Source organism: Otolemur garnettii, unplaced genomic scaffold, assembly GCF_000181295.1.
Source record: "Otolemur garnettii isolate 467f Iridium unplaced genomic scaffold, OtoGar3 scaffold00052, whole genome shotgun sequence".
In the NCBI taxonomy this organism is placed as follows: Eukaryota; Metazoa; Chordata; class Mammalia; order Primates; family Galagidae; genus Otolemur; species Otolemur garnettii.
This window is the reverse complement of record NW_003852447.1, coordinates 3,274,806-3,292,813: the sequence shown is the minus strand read 5'-3', so window position 1 is coordinate 3,292,813 and position 18,008 is coordinate 3,274,806. Positions and strand designations below refer to the sequence as shown.

Below are 18,008 nucleotides of genomic sequence, written 5' to 3'. Positions count from 1 at the left end.
GCTGTAGATGGCCTCTATCAGTTTAAGAAATGTCCCTTCTATACCAATTTTCTTAAGTGTTCTGATCATGAAGGGATGCTGGATATTATCAAAAGCTTTTTCTGCATCAATTGAGAGAATCAAATGGTCTTTGTTTTTGTTTATGTGCTGAATTATATTTATAAAATTACGAATACTGAACCAGCCTTGAGACCCTGGGATAAAACCCACTTGGTCATGGTGTATAATTTGTTTGATGTGTTGCTGGATTCTGCTTGTTAGAATCTTGTTGAAGATTTTTGCATCAATATTCATTAGTGATATTAGTCTATAATTTTCTTTTCTTGTTGGGTCTTTTCCTGGTTCCGGGATCAAGGTGATGTTTGCTTCATAGAATGTGCTGGGTAGTATTCCTTCTTTTTCTATATTTTGGAAAAGTTTGAGTAATATATGTACTAGTTCCTCTTTAAATGTTTGGTTGAATTCTGATATGAAGCCATCTGGTCCCGGGCTTTTCTTTTTAGGGAGATTTTGTATAGTTGATGCTATTTCAGAACTTGATATAGGCCTGTTCAACATTTGCACATGATTCTGGCTAAGTCTTGGAAGGTGGCATGCTTCCAAGTATTGGTCAATTTCTTTCAGATTTTGATATTTCTGAGAATAAAGTTCCTTGTAATAGTCATGGAGTTTTTGAATTTCTGAGGAGTCTATTGTTCTTTCATCATTACCATTTCTGATTGATACTTTAGCTAAAATTTTTTACTGGGCACTTTTGAACTAATGGGTGGTACAAACAGAACACTTTTAACCAAAATACAGAGTAAAACAGCAGCATCCATTTTATTAGATAAAGAATTGCAATTTATGCCATTAAAGTGATAACTGAGTAGCAGTAAGAGATTTGCTGATCTTTAGAATTAAGAACAAAGTCTCCAACTTAAGGAATAATTTTGGTCTAAAATTCCTAGCACATTCTGAAAAAAATAAAAACAATAAAAACCCAACAAAATCTCACAAAACCCACACTCTCTGTACAACCAGAAGACCAAGAACATCCAATTATCTCTCAGTAGAAAAATACATAAGCTAATCCCAGGAAACTTTCCTCATCCTCCCATCACAGGCTTTCATTAAGAGTAAGGGCAGTTTGGAAAAAACTGTGAAGGACAAAAGATGGGAATTAGCTGTAAACCTAAGATTTGTCTAAAACTTAGGCAGAAAGAAAAAGTCCATGTGAAGTGTGAGAATACTAAGTGTTCTGAAAGGCAAGAAATAGGAAAGATAATGTTTAGGGGAAAAGAATGTTAAAAGGAAATGAAGATAAATCCTGTGGAAACATGCAGTGAAAGAAAAAGCAAAACATGAAATGTTGGATCCTGCAAAACTTTAAAGAAATTTTAATTAATAGACCTATAATTCCTCTGGTCCTTAAAACACATACTCAATAAAACCACAATATTTTAGTAAATGGCCAGAAGAGGGAGCTCTTGAAATAGGAATCTTGTAAACCATCCCAAGCTACAAAAATACCCATGCAGTCTTAAACTATGCAAAAGTACTATAAAAACAAAACAAAGGCCAGTGCAGTGACTCATGCCTGTAATCCTAGCACTCTGGGAGGCCAGGATGGGAGAATTATTTGGGGCTAGGGAGTTTGAGACAAGCTTGAGCAACACAGTGATACCTTGTCTCTTAACAAACAAAAGAAAAATCAGCCGGGTAGGTGGTACATGCCTGTAGTCCAAGCTACTCAGGAGGCTGAGCGAAGCTCTACAGAGACACTACTGTACTCCAGCCTGGGCAACAGAGACTCACTCTCTTACTCTCTCTCTCATTACAATTGTAAACTCACAGAGTAAGCGCTTTTTAATACATAATAATGTACATTCTCTTTCTTGAGTTTGCAAATTTATTTCAGAAACAATGTAAAAATATATAGGCACAAATTTAGTCACTGCAGCACTGTTTGTAACAGCAAAACTCTGAAAACAACCTCTATACCATGCATAGGTGAGTGAATAACTACGGAACTATAGAATGCCCACACACTCTCATTCGCGCACACACACACACACACACAGAGCAACCACAGAATAGAAGCAGTTCAACTTCAGGAAATTTCTCCCCCTCCCCCCTCAAACCAACTGTGAAACCCAAGAAAAATGTAACACAACATTCTAATTACTCTGAATTAAATATTTTCAAGCAAGCATTTAGAGATATTTGGGTAAGGGCACCTTAAACCAGAAACTTAAAAACTAACAAAAGAAAAAAACCAATGAGGACAGAATTGATTCAAGCCAGGAAAAAAACTACAAAAGAAAGACAAAATCTTATTAGAAATGAAGACTGAGTTGTAAGGTGCTTAAGGAAGAAAAACTTTGGAAAAAAAAACTTAGCAAGGGTCAACGAAACAATTATGAGAATAAAAATAAGATAAAAAGATAAAAAGTGTCAGAGAGAAAGTGGTTAAAATGAAAGATAGAAAAAGAATACTCACTTTATTATATAGTTCTAGTCCCTGAAGATATAATAATTTAAGAAAAAAACCTTAATGAAATAAAAGATCTGAATCTACATGTTGAAAAGGCCTAATAGATGCCAGGACAAACTGACCTGCAATGGTCAGCTCCAACACACATCCTGGTAAAATGTCAAAAGTTAAGACTTAAAAAAAAAATTTCAGTGCCTCTAGGGAAAAAGATGCAATAATTTCCATGGGCAAGAAAATAAGACTGGGGGTGGGGTAGGGGTAGCTACCTACCCGTAGCTCAGTGGGTAGGGTACTGGCCATGTACACCAAGGCTGGCAGTTCAAACCTCACCCAGACCAGCTAAAACAACAATGGCAACAAAAAATAGCTGGGTGTTGTGGTGGGCACCTGTTGTCCCAGCTACTTGGGAAGCTGAGGCAAGAGAATCACTAAACCCAAGAATTTGAGGTTTCTGTGAGCTGTCACGCCACAGCACCCTACGGAGGGTGACTTAGTGAGACTCTGTCTCAAAAAAAAAAAAATTAGTCACTGCATTACCGTTTATAACTGCAGAACTCTGAAAACAACCTATATTCCATACATAGGAGAGTGACTGAATGAACTACGGAACACCTACACAATGGAGTACTAATACTACCCAGCTATTAAAAAAAGAATGAAGATTTCTATGGACTTATGCATCATGGAATTCTAGGTCAGATGAAAAATCTACAGTACCAAAAACAATCTAGACTAGACTATGTAGAATATGCTTGTGTAACAAATAAGGAGAAAAAGATGTACATGCACATATATCTGCTTATTTGTGTAAAAATAAACCTAGGCTAGATGAACCATAGCCTAAGAAAATAAATAACAGAGATGGAGAGAAAACCATAGAACTTTATATAAACAGAAGAAAGTGAATTGAATCATATTTCAAATAAATTATATAACCACACTGAAGTAGCAAAGGGGGAAGTAACTCAAATAACTTACAAAAATATATTTTTTAATTTTATATTCTCTTGGTAAAGACAAAAAGAATTCCAAGCTATACAGAGGTATAAGTGAATTCTGAAACTTTTTTTCCCTAGAAATGCACAAAGAAGTAAATTCGTGTTAGATAAATAATAGATATGGGAGCTAGGTTTTCCACTGTTGGAGCAAGGAGTTACAAATAAGAAAAAGGGAGAATGATAAACTAAACCTCCTCGTGGTGTTGGATTAGAATTGGAAGGGTCGATGTAAACCCAAAGTTTTTAACAAATATAGTTAGATATTATCTTTGCTTCAATTGCCATAACAAATACCACACACTAGTTGTCTTAAACAGTAGAAATTTATTTCTCACAGTACTGAAGGCTGGAAAATCCAAGATCAAGGTGCCAGCCAATTCAGTATCTGGTGAGGGCCCACTTCCCAGCACATAGATACCCTGGCTGTAGCTTCATATGGTACAGAAAGTTCATCTTTCTTCTTATAAAGGTACTAATTTCATTCATGAAGACTCTATCTTCATGACAGAGATTACAGGTGAAAGGCCTATATGCCTCTGGCCAAAAAAGCTGTTTGAGAGAGAGCAGTGAAAAGACTTTGTGCAGGCATACTTGTGAGAAACTGAGGCAGAATCTCATATGGCCAGGTTGGTTGCGGGCCTAAAACCCCCCTGACCTAACGGCAGCCTGGTGGGTTGCGGGCATAAAAAACCCCTGACTTAAGGCCCACATGGGAGCAGAGGTTTGCACACAAATTTCTGTATGCCCTAGAAGTTTCTTCATGCCTTGTTTTAAAGATCAAAGTAACTGCCTCCAAATGGCAAGGTCAGTAGCACAGATTTTCAAACCATCTCTTTCCTCCATAGCCTCAAGCTTCATCAGATAAGAACAAAAGAAGTAATGGCTAACAACGTTCTCGTTGTTAAACTTATGTTAAACCCAGTTGTGTTGAAAGGGTTTTATGCTAAGAGGTGTATGTCCAGTGGATTATCAGATTACTAGGGAGGAGGTACTCACAAGGTAGTTAGTCATAAGATGTTAAAATGGATTAATGAAGTCATTGATGTCCAGTGCACATGTACAGAGGGATTGTAATGAATATTAATGAGGTCACTGCTGTATAGTACATAGGTACAAAATTGACTATATAAACCAGGAGTAACATAATCAACTTGACACCATGAGAGAGCAGTGGTCTCTGGCTGTAGACGTCAGGAGAATAAATAAAGTAATTGGCCATTTTGCCTGAGCAAGCAAATGGTCACCTTTATTTAAAATATAATTTCAATAAGCGTGCTTATTCTCCGCAACACTGTTTTTCAGACCCTAATGGCAACAGAGCCCTCTCTAAGGCCCCACCTCCAACACCCTATTGGAGTTAGGACTTTACATATGAACTCTGGGAGGCACACGAATTCGTCATAGTCCACAGCAGAAAAAGAAGTATGTATGTGTGGGTGGGTACATACATTATCAATTTCATGGTTCTATCTCATGAAAAGTGTGCATCTAGTTCTCATGTCCTGATTTTTTAAATGCCATTTACCATTCAATGGAACCAGAAATCCTTGGAGAAAAGGCCAATTCCAGGGTCCAGGCAGGGAAAGTACAAGATGAATTTGAAAAATCTTATGGTGACAGAAATTGAGAGTATGCCCAAAGAAAATTGGGATTTATTGAAAAGAAAAGAAGCCACTTTGAAGGGGCTCCCATTGGCTAAATCTAAGGCATTTTAAGCACCAAAATAAATATTAATAGCAAAAAGTGAAGGATTACCAACCTTGCATAAAATGAGAATCTTGAGCTCACACTGAAATTAGATGAATGGGAAAGAAGGAAAAGCCCTTCCTTACAATGGAAAGCTAAATAATACAGAAGGAATGATGGAATTAGGAAAATCAGCATAACAGTAATTGAGTCTGTTAGGAGTCATGGATGGTTAGCAAAATCAGTTAAAAAGAGCTTAAGGAGTATATGTATTTATATGGTAGAGCCTCAATGTATCTTCCTACAAATACTTATTAATTGAAATGGGCTAAATAGTAGCTTTCCAGTGACAACACTTGGCAAATACCATCTTAATCAGATGATTAAAGTTAGCACCAATCAGTAAGGAGACAAATTTATAGTACTAAAAGGGGCACAAAAGCTTCCAAGGTATTCCTGCCAAATATGTAATTTAATCTAATAATTACAAAATACTACTAATCTTTTTTTTGAGCCAGAGTCTCACTTTGTTGCTCGGTAGAGTGCCGTGGCATCACAGCTCACCTCCAACTCTTAGGCTTAAGCAATTCTCTTGCCTCAGCCTCCCAAGTAGCTGGGATTACAGGCGCCGGCCACAACACCCACCTATTTTTATTTTTTGGTTGTAGTTGTCACTGTTGTTTAGCAGGCCTGGGCTCGATTCGAACCTGCCAGCTCCAGTGTACGTGGCTGGTGCCCTAGCCACTAAGCTACAGGTGCCAAGCCAAAAACATTACTAATCTATTTGGAATGAAACATATACCCAAAATGTGAGACATTGTATACAGTAACAAGACTGTATACAAAACATCCAAAGTCAAGAAACATAGAAAGATTAAGGACCTGGTTCCAGATTATATAAGGCTAGAGAGACATTATCACTGAATGCAACACATGATTTGGAATTGTCTTTTGTTACAGAAGCCATTGCTGAAACAACTGGTGAACTGTATAATATCTACAGATTAGATAACACTAATCTATCAATGTTAATTTCCTAATGTTAACTATACTGTTGTTAACTGCTTGATTTTAGGAAGAACACAATAACGTAGTTAGCAGCATATAATTTTCTCTTTATATATATATACAGAGGGTGTCAAAAACTGTATATACATTTGAGAAATGGAAAAACTGTATTAAAATTATAATAACCAAGACATACTGATAACATCTGTTATCTTGTGTATTACACCTTGTAGCTCTTATAATTGCAGAAGTCAAATATGACTTAGTATTACAATTTTAATATGGTTATTTGCTTTCTTAAAATACATGTATTTTTTGGGCACTGTCTGTATAATTCATATATAGAGAGGAATGAAAGAAATGTGGTAAATAAACAGACCAACATAATTGGGTCAGGCATGGTGGCTAATGCCTGCCATCTGGGAGGCTAACGTGGGAAGATCCCTTGAACTGAGGAGTTTGAGACATGCCTGAGCAAGAGGGAGACCTTGTCTCTACTAAAATTAGAATAATTAGCCAGGCACAGTGGTCTGTACCTGTAGTCTCAGCTACTCAGGAGCCTGAGGCAGGAGGATTGCCTGCCCAAGATTTTGAGGTTGCTGTGAGCTATAATGGTGCCACCACACTCCAGGCTGGCAGTAAGAGCAAGACTACGCCTCAGAAAAATAAAAAAGAATTATTTGTACTAGTCTTAAACTGTCCTATAAACGTGAAATTATGTTTTTAAAAAATCAGCCTTTTTGTTGGGACAAGGAAGCCCATTTATTGTCTATGGCGAACGTTTCTTCCTGCATAACCCTACCTTTCTCTTCTGCAATGAACTTTGTTTCATGCTTGCCTTAAAGCTAATACAAGGGGTGAGGTAGGGAAATGAGGGAGTGGGGAGAGGTTAAGAAGGGAGGGGATGGGAGGTCACGGTGTATGGCACACCTCTTGGGGGCAGGAAACAATTATAAGAGGGACTTTATCTAACAAATGCAATCAGTACAACCTAATTCTTTGTACCCTCAATGAATCCCAAACAATAAAAAAAATTTTTTTTAATGCCAAAATAAAACTCAAATGGAAGTACTAAACTGATGTTTTTAATAAAAAAGATATGGATTTTGGCATCTATCTGCCAAAGACAGGTTGACTCTATTATTAGTAATAATAGTGTGAACTTGGGCAACTTAACCTCTCTGAGCCTCAATTCTCTCTGTAAAATGGGGATTAAAAATATCTACCAAAATTGTGAAGATGTTTTGAATTTGGAATAATGTATATAACGTACATATTGCTGGGATGTGACTGTTTCTAAAAAACCACTACATCAATGTTCTTTTTACTTTATTTTCTTTCACTTGTATCTTTTAAAAGTTTTAGGGCCACATTTTCCAATGATGATAAACGATTTGAGAAATCTAAAAACTATTGGCTCATACGAAGTTTACTCATATTCTTAAAAATCTGAGGTTAAGGAAAGATGTAAGGACCAATTATATATGTACTATAAGCAGTCTGAAAGTTAAGCATGAGAAATGTCTCTTTATACTGTAGCTTGCATGAGTAGATTCTTAGAGAAAGAACAACATAACAATTAAAATAATTCAATATATCTAGTTTTCTCTATGTAATGTGCAAGCAACCATCTACTAATACAAAAGATAATTAAAACCTAATTTAAGAGAATAAAAAGTACTGAAATACAACACAGTACAGAAGAACCAGTGAATTTAAATAATATTCTGATGTTTATCCTACAGAAAGGGAAGTCATACATTCTAAAGATGCCTAGGATAACAACAAAGCATATTTGAGGAATACAGAGATATCTTCCTACTGGCCCAAAGAAGATGAGGCATATCATGCTAAATGATGATTCCTTGTTGAGTGGTATCATATAGGTTAAAATGGTAGATTAAATAGTGCATTTCTTTTCTTAGGTAAGTATCCACGATATAACTGAGTCCTTGCATCTGTTCAGACCTGATTTTATTTGTTCCTGTTGCTTTGTATAAGAGTGAATGATAAAAATTTGAAATAAGAAATGCATTTTGGGGTCTGTTTATTTTACAAACTAGTATATGATTACTCTCTCCTGGACCTGGTCTTCCCACCCTTCCTACTAGTAGTCCTTTCAGTCACTTTTACTGAATCTTCTTCTTCTGTTTGTTCTTTAAATGTTATTCCTCAATGTGCTGGACTTTACTAACTCTTCTTTCTCTATTGTCTCTCATTAAGTGGTCTCATCTATCGGCACGATTTTAGTACTATCAATGCCAATAATTTTATTTCTAGACTAGAATTTTCTAATCAGTTATATAATTGCTTTGCTGGTGGTATCCTCCTAGTTATTACTCCTCTACGCAACAAAACTCATCTTCCTCCAACAATCCTGTTTTTTCCTGTATTCTTTATTCTTTACTTTGGTTATGGATTCTACTTTGTGAATACCTATCTTTATTCCCTTCACCTTAGTTCAGAATATAATTTTTTTTTTTTTTTTTTTTTTTAGAAACAGGGTCTCACTGTGTCACCTAGGTGAGAGTACAGTGGCCTGATAACAGTTCTCTGTAACCTCAAATATCTGGACTGGGATTCTCCCACCTCAGCCTTCTGAGTAGCTGGGATTACAGATTGGTGCCACAAAACCCAGCTAATTTCTTTCTTTTCTTTTTAGAAATGGGCCTCACCATGTTGTCTAAGCAGGTTTCAAATTCATGGGCTCAAGCAATCCTCCTACCTCAGCCTCCCAAAGTGCTGGAATCACCCACTGTATCTTGCCTCATAAATTCTTAGATAATTTTAATAACAATTACTATACTCTTCTATTCAAGTAAACTTTCACATTTTCTTAAGTGATTTTCTACAAATATATTTCATTACATATTAAAATCCTTAAAAAAAATGACTTTTACTAAAGCCTGAGACTCACAGTGTACATCCTGTTTCTGAAGCCTCACTTTCCCTACTCACCTGTGCACTTCACATTCTGTAATACAGAATTACCCAGTGTTTACCAACACATCACACTATTTCACACGGACATGACTTACACATGCTATCCCCTCTACTTAGAATAACTCTCTGACTCTAACATTTGTCTCTACATAGAAAACTCTATTAATCTTTAAGGATGTTTTCTCTTAACAAGTCCTTTCCCCTCTCAGTAATAAATTACTTCCTCCTCTATTCTACCTATTATAATATGTATTTTTCCACTTTTCGTAGTAAGTACTTATTACACTTTATTGTCTCTCTTATCTTTAAATTCCACGAGAACAGGAACTATCTTATTTATATCTGCTTAACTAGTAGTGTCCAGAACATTCATTTTGCCACACACATTTTGAGATCAATTAATGTTTAGTAAATTAAGTGCATAAGGAATAAAAACTTGGTAGTATAGATTTTTCACATTAGTAGCTAGACCTTTGGAAGACAGAGATGATATAGAAGCATATGGGTAGCTACCCAGATGTTATTCACAAACTGGATTTGGAGTTCTAGACCATAGCCTAAGAACCTAAAATGAAGAACTCTTGGTTAAAAACAGTGTATATGTCTCTTTTGAAGATGAATGTATTTACCTCGAATTATATATAGTATGTTCAAAGAGCATTTAAACTGACTATGAAGGGGGAGAATAAAAAATTCTGAGGCAAACTCATGAAGTCAGTCAGAAATCATATGGCAGACAGCAGGAATAATATATAAGACCAAAAGGATAAAAGATGCAAGCCACACGTGAAAATATCTGGGAATAGGTCCAGAAACATAACTATAGCTTCAGAGATCTATAAATTAATGGGCAGAACATAAACAGGAAATCAAACGTACTTGAAATTTCAATACAATATGATTAAAGGATAGTTAACACTGAAACTTAAGAGAACAGAACTCAAGATGGGATGTGACAAGGGAAATGAAGAGAATAATTTTCAAAGGAAATTAACAGAATCTAGAGCAGCCTTTCCTGATAGAATTTATGCAATAATAAAAATGGTCTACATTTGCCCACATAGCTACTGAGTATTTAAAATGTGCAAATGAGGAATTAAATTTTTAATGTGAACTTTACATTTCATTATAACTGAAAGCAGTATGTGGTTGGTAGTTACCATACTGGGCAGCACAGGTAAAGTCTCTAGAACATGTTATGTATAATATCTGATATATAATAAAAAAAGGACACACTAACAAATAGTATAATCGAACTCATTAGTAAAGAGGAAGAAGAATTCAACAGAAACAAACTCAGTAGATGACTCAGATTTTGGATCTAGCAGACGACGACTAAATTATGACCAATAAGTTAAAGAACTGATGGGAAGATGTATATAACTGAAGAAATGAAGAATTTCAGGTAAGATATGAAAACTATAAAAAAAATTCTGAAACTTGATAAATACAATATCTGGAAAAAGAGGCAGCACCTGTGGCTCAAAGGAGTAGGGCGCTGGCCCCATATGCCAGAGGTGGTGGGTTCAAACCCAGCCCTGGCCAAAAACTGCAAAAAAAAAAAAAAAATCTGGAAAAAGTAAAGGACCCTTATAATGAATTTACTAAGGTAAAGGTCACCTTGTAACATTTACAACTTTTTAGTGGACAGAGACAGGGAATATCTCCCCTAAGTATTATATCTCTATGGATTATATATACTATAAATACAAGAAATATCTCTACTTTTTATCAGTATCAGCTAAATAAAACAAATGGTTGCCTTGAGAGGTGATGAATTCCTCCGAATTAATAAACTTCAGGAATGGTAAGACCATAAAATGGCAGAATATAGTGAAATAATTGTAAATGGAGAGAAGGTTCTCTAAATTTCTTTAAAATTCTGAGATTCAAGAATTTTATCAAATGGCCATGAAATTTGAAATAACATATAATTTACCTATGCTTAAATAACAGAAAGATATGTCTCATACTATGATTTAGTTGATTTAGGATTAGATGAATTCATTTTTACTATGTAAATATACAAACCTTTGAAAATTTGAAATATAAGTAGAAAACTTAGTAGAAAACCGTATCTTAAACAAAATTTAAATTACCCTCTTGTCCATCTCATAAGATGATGCTTCTGTACTTGGCAAAAGATGGGTGATAGTGGCTATTAGGATCTGTAGGCAAAAAAAAAAAATTTAAAAACAGCTCAAAATATGTCAAATTAATGATACTCCTAAAGCTTAACTCATAAATGCTAAAGTAATATAAAAAACATTGCTACAGATTTATTCTAAAGTAATATTTTTACATAAGCTTTTTTTTCCTTTTTTTTTTTTGACAGAGTCTCATTATGTCCTGCCAGTAGAGTTAATGTAGCATTACAGCTCACAGCAACCTCAAACTCTTGGGCTCAAGTGATCTCCTTATCTCAGCCTCCAGAGTAGGTGGACTACAGGCACCTGCCACAACACCTGGTTATTTTTAGAGACAGGGTCACACTCTTGCTCAGGCTGGTCTCAAATTCCTAAACTCAAGCAATCCATCTGCCTCAGCCTCCCACAGTGTGAGCCACCATGCCCAGCCTAGGTAAGCTTTTCAAGTATACTTAACTATCAATCATTTACTATCTTCATGTAGAGAACCAAAATTATATACATTCTTTTAACTATAAATTGATTTCTTCCTAATTCAATTCATAAGGGTAAATAAATAAGCATAAACACACAGACAATATATGTTCACTATAGAAAAATTGGAAGATATAGATAAGTGAAAAGATTTACATAATCCTTCCACCTGAAGAAATCTACTCTCTTGTCTTTTTCAGGTCTTTTTCTGCATGTATACAAATATAATAAGCCTTTTTGTTTAAATATATATGGCTTATTCAATTAACAAATATATATGGCTTATTCAATTAACAAATGTACAAAATATTGAGTATTATATGCATAAGAAATAGAATACCACTGAAAAGATATTAAAAGGCAAAATATTAATATATAATGTTATCACTTACCCTGAATATTAATTAGTCTCATTCAATTATTTATTTATTTATTTTTTGTGGAGACACAGTCTCACTTTATCACCTTGGGGAGAGTGCCGTGGCATCACACAGCTCACAGCAACCTCCAACTCCTGGGCTTAGGTGATTCTGTTGCCTCAGCCTCCCAAATAACTGGGACTACAGGTGCTCGCCACAACACCTGGCTATTTTTTTGTTGTAGTTTGGCCAGGACTGAGTTTGAACCCATCACCCTCAGTATATGGGGCTAGTGCCCTACCCATTGAACCACAGCTGCTGCCCTCATTCAATTTTTTAACATGCATGTCAAAAATGGACAAGTGTAAGCTTATTATATGCCACCATTTTTTTTTTTTGGAGACAGAGTCTTAAGCTGTCATCCTGGGTATAGTGCCGTGGTGTCACAGCTCACAGCAACCTCAGATTCTTGGGCTTTAGCGATTCTCTTGCCTCAGCCTCCCAAGTAGCTGGGACTACAGCCGCCAGCCACAACACCTGGCTATTTTTTTGTTGCAGTTGTCATTGTTGTTTTAGCTGACCTGGGCTGGGTTCTAACCTGCCAGTCCTGGCATATGTGGCTGGCCCTACCCACTGAGTATCAGGTGCCGCCCTATGCCACTATATTTTAAAAATTATTACTTTCATGCATTAAGTAGAAAAATTCCTCTAAATATACCTTATATAGAAAAGGGCTTTACTTGCTAATGGTAAAAAGATTCACTATATTTAGTGCTATAATACAGGCTGGCAACATGGTATAGTGGAGAAAGTGTAGACTTTGGAATCTTAAAAACTTGTTTGAATCCTGTTTCTGCCTTGTTAGCTTAGGACTTTATGTAGTTATTAATTTCTCAGTTCTCCCATCTTGAATAAAGGGGTATGGGATAGAATAATCTCCTATCCAAAAACACTTTTAAGGCTCGGCCCCATAACACAGTGGTTATGGCGCTGGCCACATACACCAAGAGTGGCAGGTTTGAACCCAGCCTGGGCCAGCTAAACAACAATGACAACTACAACAAAAAAATAGCCAGGCATTGTGGTGGGCACCTGTAGTCACAGCTACTTGGGAGGCTGAGGCAAGAGGATCACTGAAGCCCAAGAGTTTGAGGTTGCTGTGAGCTGTGATGCCATCACACTTTACCAAAGACAATATAGTGAGACTTATGTCTCAAACAAACAAAAAACCACTTTTAAGAATTAAATGAGATATCATATGAAAAAATGACTTTTTCATATGATGAAGTAGGTACTTAATAAACATTACAGTAGTTCCTAATTTTCCTAAAAATGTTCTAAGAATAGAATGACAAAACAGATAAATTCTGGTTGTGGTGGACAAGATAGAAATTTTTTTTTTTTTTTAAGAGACAGGGTCTTTGCTCTGTCACCAAGGATAGAGTACAGTGCTACAATCACAGCTTGCTGTAACCTTGAACTCAGGGGCTCAAGCAATCCTCGCACCTCAACCTTCTGGGACAGATTTATGCCACTGCACCTGGCTAATTTTTTCACTTTTTTGTAGAGAAGAAATCTCACTATGTTGCCTAGGCTAATTTCAAACTCTTGGGTTTGAATGATCCTCCTGCCTCAGCCTAAGCCATCAGGCCTGCCAAGATTTTCATGTTTGAGGAAGTAGTACTTTAACTTTAGTCAATCACTGAAAGAGGGAGGTAAAGAAGTAAAGCATTTCAGGTAGGAGGAAAGGAGCAAGGTGAGATAAGTAGGCTCAGTTGTCTAGACAACGTGGTATTTCAAAGGCATCTGTATATGACTCTGGAAAAACAGGATAGGTTCTCATGTGGAGGTCTTGATTTCTCAGGTAAAGAATTTAGACTTTATTTTACCTTCACAGAAAAATCAGCATGATTTTTTTTTTAAGTAATGTAAGAGTCATGTAAATGTGAATGATGACTTGAAGGGGAAACTGTACAAATCAGAAGAACAATTAGAAGGCTACTGTAATATCTTAAGAAATAATGAAGGCTGAAATGCGTCAGGTATTACAGCAAGCATAGGAGATAGCCAATTAGAATTTTAAAAAATTTATAAATGATTGGGTAAAAAGAAAAGGAAAGGGATAATTTCCAGGATAACTGGCAACATGGTGTATTTTCTTTATTCAGGAGAGGGAATGAAGCATGATATAAATTTATAAAGATCATGGCATAAGTTGGTATGCAGCATTTAATTAACACTACAACTAATAAATTACCTTTTAGCTGGGTAGAGAGGCTCATAACTATAATCCTAGCACTTGGCAGGCTGAGACAGGAGGATAGCTTGAGGCCATGAATTTGAGACCAGTGTGAGAAAAACAGAGCCTTTCTCTATAAAAATTAAGATAATAAGTCGGGTGTGGTGGCATGTGGCTGTGGTGTCTACTAGGGAGCTAAAAGGGAGGTTGAGGCATGAGAATCGCTTGAGTCAAGAAGTTTGAGGTTACAGTGAACTATGATGACATCACTGTACTCTAGTCAAGGAAACAGAGCACACTCCTATCTTAAAAATATATATATATTTTTTTCTGATGCTTTTACTTTGTCCAAAACCAAGAACACAATCTTCTAACATAAAATCTAAAGGAATTGTCATGAACTTTAATATTACCAAAAAACATGATGGGTAGCCATTATTTAGCTATGTAAAAAAATTTTTTTAACTGTTAAATAATTTTGTATTTCCAGTTATCTAAATCTCAGACTGTTTAACAAGGTTATAATTTTTTTTAAAAAATGAGAAATTACTTACTTGAATAATTTTTAAGGGAGAATCAGGCTGGTAAATCTGAAGTCTAGGTACATAATGAACCAGCATGTGAAGCATGTTACAAGCTACATGAGCGACTGTTTTATTAGTAAACTGCAATGATAACAATAAAAAACCATTGTTATAAAAAAGTAGTAAAGATCACAGAGTAATAAGTTACAAAAATACTAGTCAAAAACACAACAAAAAATAAGTGTTTATTTTCGAGACAGAGTCTCACTGTGTCACCCTGGGTAGAGTGCCATGGCATCATAGTTCACAGCAACCTCAAACTCCTGGGCTCAAGTGATCCTCTTATCTCAGCCTCCCGAGTAGCTGGGACTACAGGCGCCTGCCACAACGCCCGGCTGTTTTTTAGAGACGGGGTCTTGCACTTGCTCAGGCTGGCCTTGAACTCGTCAGCTCAAGTGATCCGCCCGCCTTGGCCTTCCAGAGTGCTAAGATTACAGGCGTGAGCCACTGCACCTGGCCAAAAAATGTTTTAGATGACTGGTTTCCTTTTTAGGAGTCATCAACATGTATTATAAGGTTTAGCCAAATATGCAAAATGTTGAGATAAAACAGGTCATCACCAAGATATCCTAAATTCAGGAGTATGACCATACCTAAGGAAAGAGTCAGGATCCAGGAAATATTAAAAATAATAATGACAACATCTATTCAATGTCCTCTTCCGTAAGGGCACAAGATATAATTCACATTTGGAGGGGAAAAAATGAACATGCCTTCTATAGTATTTCAATATATTTCACTGAACAGTTCTATTTACCTTTAAGGAAACACAAATTACATTCAAAGCTTCCTTAATTTGAGGATGATGAGATTCATGGACTAGTTCTTCACAAATCCAAATGCCTAAACTGCAAAGTGCTACACATCTGCAAAAAAGGTAACCAGCAATAATTAAATACTGAAACCACCAAAAACAATACCCACAATTCATAGACATAGAATGAATAGCACTACTTAAGTAAATTAAGTAAATTTGTTACTCTATGTTAGTTGGTGACTAATGAAGAAGTGGGAAGAAAGTACATTCTGTTATAATGTACTACCAAAACCATAGGCTGAGATAACATACATATTTCAACAAACCCTCATTAATAAACTGACCCAAGTACCCAACAATTTATGAGTGGATTAATAAAATGTAGTATATGTATGCCATGAAGTACTACTTAGCTATTAAAAGGATGAATTAATGCCCTTTGCAGCAGTTCGCATAGAACTAGAAACTATTATCCTAAATGAAGTACATCAAGAATGGAAAAACAGGCTTGGTGCCCATAGCACAGTGGTTACAGAGCTGGCCACATACACCGATGCTGGTTAAACAACAATGACAACTGCAACAAAAAAATAGATGGGTATTGTAGTGGGTGCCTGTAGTCCCAACTACCACTTGGGAGGCTGAGGCAAGAGAATAGCTTAAGCTGATTGAGTTTGAGGTTGCTGTGAGCTATAACACTACAGCACTCTACTGAGGTGTCTCAAAAAAGAAAAAAAAAAAGAATGGAAAAACAAACACCATACGTACTCTCTAATAAACTGGAAGTAATCAATAGGTAGACATGCACAGAGAAGGAAGTAAAAGTCACTGGAAATCAAGCAAAGAGGAGAAGAGAGAAGGGAAGGGGCAAAACCTACCTAATGAGTACAATGAACAGCATTCAGGAGATGGTTACATTTATAGCCCTGACTCAAGCATTACAAAAGCCATTCATGTAACAAAAACATGTGTACACCCTTATTAATATACTGAGATTTTAAAAAAAAAAAAAACCTCTAGGAAATATGAAGTCTGATAATAAGTTCATGAACTCATCCTAGGAAAGGTGCTGCATATTGTCATTGCTGAATATCACTACAGACAACTCTGAAGCACTCCCCTTGGTGACCTGGTGACCATGGTGATAATTAGCAGTGAGGTATGTAGCACTTTTTCTAGGATGAATTCACAAAGTTAATTGTCAGACTCCATATAACTTAGAGAGTTTCATTTTTTTCCTACACCTTAATCTCTTTGGGGGCTTCATTTCCCTAGAAACATAACTTCATCTAAGTTTCATCTTAAAGAGAATTATTTAATGATTAGAATCTATAAAATTTCTATTACTATATTCATGTTTAGGCTTCTGATAAAGTATATCATGGTTCCAAAATAAAGACAGTCAACTCCTTCCAGTATCCTGTTATATGTGGCATTTCCAGATACTGATATTCTTAACATAAATTCAGTAGAATGCTAAATTCCAGAACAATTCAAAGTAGAAAGATTTTCTTCCTAATATAGCAGGTCAGGTCTTAAGTCCTATCTTTCGGTCTAGAGAGTTAAAGCTACTAAGTTATTTGCCAAAACTTCCTGAAAATCTTTTAAATAACCACATTTTATGTTTAGCAAAGGAAACATTCACAATCCTAAAGCAATAATTAACTCTCAAGTAAAGAAAAGCTCTCCACAAATGCAGCGGACTACAGAGTTAGAGACTGAGAGTACAAATGCTCAACAGTTTTTGTTGTATGGAGTTTTCCACATTCCCCCCCCCAACATGTCAAAGTAATCTAGATTATTCTTATATAGCTCAAATCTGCTTCTGCTCAGATTTGGAGTTACAACCTTCTAAAAATGTGTATATACTAAAATGATATAGGAAAACAAGTTGAGACAATGCTTACCAAACTTCTAGAGTTTTTCCTTACTGTCAATAACACCTTGCTATGATAATGCCCAGATCTATCTCTTATGTTTTGGGCTTCCAAATTCCTTCTCTTGAGGAACAACATAGTGTTTTTTTTAAAGACAGAAGATCTATTTTATCTAAGTCATGGCATCAAAAAAAAAAAAAAAAAAGACCTAGAGTCCTAAACTCTAGGTGCAAACTTGGTTCTGTCACTTATTACTTATCCATCTAATAAGACACACTGCCAGGGTATTAGTCGTGCTTTTGTCCTATCTGGATGACAGGGCAGATTATTTAAATTCTCTGGACTCGGCTCGGTGCCTGTGGCTCAAGTGGCTAAGGTGCCAGCCACATACACCTAAGGTGGCAGGTTCAAATCCAACCTGGGCCCACCAAAACAACGACAGCTGCAACCAAAAAAAAAA

General features: G+C 36.0%; 1 protein-coding gene across 1 annotated transcript in view; it reads right to left on the bottom strand.

Moving 5' to 3' along the window:
• Nucleotides 1–18,008, bottom strand: part of RALGAPA1 (Ral GTPase activating protein catalytic alpha subunit 1) — a 224,124-nt gene that overhangs the window by 85,426 nt on the left and 120,690 nt on the right. The window contains exons 28-30 of the mRNA XM_023514391.1: nucleotides 15,672–15,780; nucleotides 14,885–14,995; nucleotides 11,211–11,279 (exon numbers count right to left, since the gene is read on the bottom strand). Of these exons, the coding sequence (XP_023370159.1) occupies nucleotides 11,211–11,279; nucleotides 14,885–14,995; nucleotides 15,672–15,780 (289 nt within the window). The remainder of the gene's footprint in view (nucleotides 1–11,210; nucleotides 11,280–14,884; nucleotides 14,996–15,671; nucleotides 15,781–18,008) is intronic.